The 6,000-nt window shown below is 40.5% G+C and overlaps 1 protein-coding gene across 1 annotated transcript in view; it reads right to left on the bottom strand.

Annotated features, from left to right (window-relative positions):
* Positions 1-926: 926 nt before the first annotated feature.
* Positions 927-6,000, bottom strand: part of abca4a (ATP-binding cassette, sub-family A (ABC1), member 4a) — a 46,661-nt gene continuing 41,587 nt past the window's right edge. The window contains exons 44-51 of the mRNA XM_037694156.1: positions 5,917-5,979; positions 5,720-5,826; positions 5,323-5,464; positions 4,132-4,266; positions 3,923-4,026; positions 3,289-3,381; positions 2,950-3,199; positions 927-1,046 (exon numbers count right to left, since the gene is read on the bottom strand). Of these exons, the coding sequence (XP_037550084.1) occupies positions 927-1,046; positions 2,950-3,199; positions 3,289-3,381; positions 3,923-4,026; positions 4,132-4,266; positions 5,323-5,464; positions 5,720-5,826; positions 5,917-5,979 (1,014 nt within the window). The remainder of the gene's footprint in view (positions 1,047-2,949; positions 3,200-3,288; positions 3,382-3,922; positions 4,027-4,131; positions 4,267-5,322; positions 5,465-5,719; positions 5,827-5,916; positions 5,980-6,000) is intronic.

The following is a 6,000-nucleotide window of genomic DNA, read 5'->3' as shown; positions in this document are numbered from 1 at the left end:
TCAAAGTGTTTTTTCTTGCATGTTTCGCCAAATCCCACTCACGTCTCTGGGTAATATTTTGCTGTTTATTGGTAATTTTGGCCCCGTTGTACTGGTGCAGTTATCCCAAAAGTCATAGCACATTATTTCCAATCAATCCCCAGAATTTTATGTATTTTTTGCATGTGTGTTTCAAAAGCGATGATAAAATTTGCTAATCTAAAATCATGACAAAAACAGAGGAATATTGAGGTCGTTCAATTAATTATCTACAACAGGTAAGATACTATTCATTCAAAAGTGTTCCACAGAATCCCACTTCGAAAAATCTTAACATCCATTTAAGTTGGTAAAAATTCAGGTGCTCAGGTTTTAATTAATTTATTGTTTAAGGTTATCTAAAGGTGCATGTTTTAAATTAAAAATAAACTTTATTAGGCGATACTTCTGTAAGGAACAATAACTTTGTGTCCTCCAGTATCACGAGTAGTGGAGAAATACAGGCAAATAATTAAAGTTGCACATGATAAAGCTCAAAGTATGAACAAAACAAGACATTTTTGTACAGAACTCTGAGTTTTAAAGCAGCAGAATGAGCAACTGGATTGCACTAAAATAGTCCCATAATAGATTTAGATAAAACTACGTTTCTCTGAGCTTTTTTGTTTGAAAAGGCCATTAGTTTAATTTTTGCTTGGCATCTGAAGCAAAAAATACAAAAATAATCTATGCATGCCCAAATAAACGCTTTGTGCATTTTCCAGGTTTGTAAATCTCCCTTCCTTCTATCTTTCAAGGCCTTAAATGTGAGCAGAACGTAGATCAAACAGCAGGCACACAAACGCTCGCCACTTCTCTTATTTAAAGCCACACTAAAGCAAGTGCAATGTGTCAAATTGTTCCGTTTTGGACGAGTTTTTTAAGAAGCGCCTGCTTTGGAAGTAAGATCACTTCCTCTGCGACTTGATGGGAGTTGTGTCGATGTAACGTTGTGCTCCCGCAGCTTTTGGATGCAGCACGATGACGTCGTCCTCCCTCGACTGCTGCTTGGCGAAATTCACAAACACCTGCAGAGACGGATGAAGAAAAAAATATATATATTGTGTGGTTTGGTAAAAGCTGATATGAAGCATAAGCAGTGGATTCTTTCTGTTTCATTGCCATATTTTAGGGGAAATTGAAGGGTTGTCTCTTTTAATGGGTTAAAAGTGTTTTGTTGTTAAAACAAAATTCAGCGTCAGGTGGAGGAGTTCAAGTATTTGGGCATCTTGTTCTTGAGAGATGGCAGGACAGAGCAAGGCCTTGTCCTCAGTAATGAGGGTGTTGCTTTGGTTGGTCGTGGTGTAGGGTTGTGAAAGATAAACCGATACGACCGGATATACAGTTTGACAAGCTATCGATATGGCTGCGTCTGTAGCAGCCGTATAAATCGATAGCAACCAGCCACAAATCCTGAGATGAATCGGTTGAAGAGACTATAGGTTGACAGTGCGTCTCTAAAACAACGCGAGAGCCAGGAATGCTCGCAAAGCTATTCTCACGCGTGCGCCGTAGCTCACCAAGACTGAAGACGAGAATGGATGTACGTAGTAGCAGCGCTAGCGAGTCACAGAGAAAGATTTTCAATACATCAGTCAGACAAAAATCTAAAGTTTGGAACGTTTTCGGATTTTACGATAAGGAAGGAAAACTCAACAAAAGCCACGCTATCTGTAAGCATCTCTGAAGTACACCCAACGAACCTTGACCAACATGCAACGAGAAAACACAGAGAGGAGTATGGCAATCTTCTCAAGCCCCATAACAACAAGCAGGAGCATGCACACAGCGGGCGATGGGTAACGTTATCACTAAATGACACGGTCAACTCGGCCACAATTCATCACTAGCTAAGGATATAATGACATCAATAACCCGTTTTATCACTAAAGACTTATGTCCGTACGATATAGTGGAGGGGAAAAATTTCAGGACTGGATTCATACGTTAGAGCCCAGATATAAGATTCCGTCATCGGTAAATGTTTGTTATTTCAGATGATAAACATCCTTGTAAAAAGAAGAAAATGTCAGCCCTGGACCAGCTAGATCTGTGAGGGACCAGGCCAACGAAGAAGTCAAGAGGTACAGAGAGCGTGATCCTTTGCCCCTGAAAAAAAACACTACAGTGGAGTAAAGAGCAACAGGACTTGCCACTGCTGTCACCTATGGTTAAAAGGTATAATCGAAAGTCAAATCGTATTGTATCGTATCGTATCGCATCGAATCGTATCATTCTGTTTTTAAAATATATCGCTTTTGAATCGAATCGTAACTTTTGGATCTAGATGCGGATCGAATCGTCTGTCACACAGAAATGTGCAACACTATCGTGGTGAAAGGTCAAAAGGTAAACCTGGATGTTTTCTGTAGCTTTTACACTTTTTAAAAATATTTACCTATATTTACAAACATTTCCCTATAAAATACGCCGTTATCTTTTCTATTTCTTCAGAAACATTGTTCTTTCAGCTACCAGCTCTTTTTCTTTACCTTTAGGTTTTAGCTAGCCATTTGCACCTTTTTATTTTTAGCCTTTTGCAACTTTGCACTAGCCTTTGTTTTTGTTTTTCAGCTCTTCAGCTAGCGTTTAGCTACTTTTAGCTTTATCTAGCCTTTGATTAAAGATTTAAAGCAAAAGGGGAGAATAAATACGCATGAAGCACTTTTAAGATTTTAAGATTTTAGAAATATTTTAAACGATTTCCCCCCTTTTCAGTCCATTAATGTGGAGTACTTTTGCAGAATCGTCACTCAAACTTAAAATCCATGTAAACTTCCGGCTGTAAGGCAACAAAATACAGAGGGACGCAAATTGTGCAGCCCATTGTGGAACTTTAACGTGTCAAACACTTAAAGGAGTTAAATGTAAAATGCAAAGTCAACCCTTCTGAACACTTTAAAAAACATTTTATATTGTTTTATGGTTGACCTGATCGAGCGTGGTCTGAGACAAAGAGTAATCCTCGATGTTCAACTTGTCCTTGTTAGCCAGGACCATCTGAAATATTCTCGCCAGGGAGGAGGAGGAGATCTTGTACTGCAGCGTGTTATGGTGTTTCTCTCTCTGGATGCAGCTGCGGAAAGTGCTCTTCATGAACGCTTCAGCGGGGTTCAGGTCTGGGGAGCAACCAGACTTGGCTGCTCCGATCTTCATGGTTAGTACGTAGCCGTCTCCAAACCTGCATCACAGAAAAGTGGTTATTTCGAGCACAATTCTTGGTATTTTAGATGATTTTTGTAAACTTAAACATGAGGGGGAAAGGCTAACTTGTATTTGAGATGCTGAATGGTTCCCAGACACTTGAAGGATCCATTGACCATGATGGCTAAGCGGGTGCACAGCGCCTCACATTCCTCCATGCTGTCAACAGGAAGTCATAACTGTTACATGCTGCACTCGTACCTACATTGAGTTTATTCATATCTTAACATGCTGCCAACGATACAATTCACACCTCAATATGGGATTTGATGTATAAAACAGCAAACAATGGATTTATTGAAATTAACAATTTACAACATACTAAAAATTAATTCTAGCCTGTGGTCGTCACACATATCCATTTTTATGTGTCTATAGTGTTTTATGTAGAAAACACAACAAATAAAAAGACCCTTAATGCTCAGTTTTCAAGAGATATATTTGAAAGGCAATGGAAGTCAATAAGAGTTTGAGAGAAAACCATAAATTCCACAGAGGTGATAAAAAAGTCAAACTATATAAGAAGTGTGAGGCGTGCGAGAGTAAAAACGTGGTTTGCGAAAATGTTTGGAAGGTTTAAACAGAACATCAGACAAAGTTGAACATTTTGTGGTAAGATCTACAAAAATCATCAAACTTTAACTTTAATCTTTACATCTCTAAGCCAAAAAGAAGTTTATTTAAACGGAACACGGTTTACCTGTGTGAGGTAAGGACCACTGCTCGATTATCCTGAATTACACTCATGATGGACTTCCACAGAAAGCGTCTGGAGAGTGGGTCCATACCTGTCGTAGGCTCATCCTGAAGTACAAAGGCAAACACTGACACTAATTTGGTCTGATTTAAGATGTTCGTATGATGAACAAAAACCTTGAATCCCAGCAGGATCAAAGGTTTCAGCCTCACCAGCAGCACCAGAGCAGGACAGCCAATCATAGCAATGGCGGTGGAGAGTTTCCTCCTGTTACCCCCACTGTAGGTCCCAGCACTTCGACCTGCGTACTCTGACAAGCCCAGTTTCTGGATGGCCCAATCTGCTACCTACAGTTGGGGGAAAGATGTGTCTTTTGTTATACTTTTAGATTCAGTGCCGGTCTGTACATGTACATCGTCCCAGAAGTGCCAGATCTAGGAGGCTGAAAAGGACAGAGTCTGCAGCTCTGGTACGGTTTTCTACCCAATCCATTAAAACATAGGTGATTTGTGGCAAGTCTGGAAAACCTCCTTCAGGTAACTGGAGACTGCCTGAAGGCAGACTGCTATGCTTTTTTCCTGCTATTTTCCACCTACTCAAGATGCTCCCTTGTGCCCTCACCATGCTGCACCTTCACATGACGATAATACACCGCAAGCCCACAATCACACCATATCCTGGCCCCCACTCTGGCAAGACTCTCTTAGAGGATGTTGAGATGCATCCCCATGCTAGTAAGAAAATCATGCTACACAACCATAATGGTAACGTCATGGCTATCACATTTAAGCTTTGTAATGATCACTGTCATAGTCTAGGCAAGAGGACAGTTTTGTCTCGACCACCAAGCGATGCTGGTGCACATAGATTCACCGTCACCTTGCTCCCCCACTTTCCATCCAAGACACCAACGCTCTACCACCAGAATGATAAACCAAAAGTTTTGTGTACGCTCAAAACCCTCCATAAACTACCTGCTCTATTAATGGGAAGCCAGCTGTCTTCCTAATATATACCATAAGACCTCGCCCAGACCCTACAAAGACCATCAGTATTTTGCCTAATATTTGTTACACTATCGCAAGGTTACCCGCCAAGGTGAAGAGGGGTCTATTGAGGAATAAAGTGCTGGTCCAACCATAAGGTTTTTTGAGTCATTGAAAACATTTTGTAACAGAAACAGACCCTTCTGTAGCAAAAGGTCTTCAGAAAACAATAAACAGATCCTAGTATTTTACGCATCCTGAATGGACCGACACCCCAAGAGCCAGAGCAAAAACATCAAGGTTTCATTTTTCTCTGCAACACTATGGTACAGATCTTTTCAGACAAATGGCCAGTCTTCAGTTAGATAATGCATCACTCTTAGCATCTGTTTATTAATAATGAGAGCTCCTCCTCACCCTGCTAATCTCAGATTCTGGAACCCCCCGGAGGCGGGCGTAGAGGTGCAGATGTTCTCTACCCGTCAGCAGCTCATCGATGGCGTCAAACTGTGGGCAGTAGCCCATGTTCTGATGAACGTCCAGGATTTGAGTCAAAATGCTGCAAGGATAACATAATGAAACATGAAAAATATTCTGTCAGACATATTTGACCAATAACCACGCCCATCTGAAGGGATATGACTCATTAGGCATGTATTAATAAAGAACTAAAAATTTGATCCCAGAGGTTTTGAGTTTATGGTAGTTTATGTGTTGTTGACAAAATATTATACATAAGATTTAGTATTCAAATTAAATGTTATTAATCTTTAAATTGAGATCAATGTAGCTGGGTAAAGTTGAAGTTATGAACCTGTAACCGGAGACCGATGCTTCTCCTGAAGTCACATCTATGTCTCCAGTCAGCATCTTAAATGTTGTGGTCTTCCCTGCTCCGTTTACCCCAACGAGACCAAAACACTGCAGATCAGAACAATAAAAACATTTAAATCAAAGGTCGATCTCTGCTGAACAACTTCCAAAAACCCGTGCATCAGAAATTGGACTGACCTCTCCAGGCGATACTCCGACACAGATTTGGTCCACTGCAGGGATCGCTGTCCCCCTGTATGTCTGGTAAGATAAAAATTTAAC

The sequence above is a fragment of the Nematolebias whitei genome, chromosome 20 (assembly GCF_014905685.2).
Source record: "Nematolebias whitei isolate Nwh7 chromosome 20, NemWhi1, whole genome shotgun sequence".
Taxonomy (NCBI): Eukaryota; Metazoa; Chordata; class Actinopteri; order Cyprinodontiformes; family Rivulidae; genus Nematolebias; species Nematolebias whitei.
This window is presented reverse-complemented; position numbering and strand designations above follow the sequence as displayed.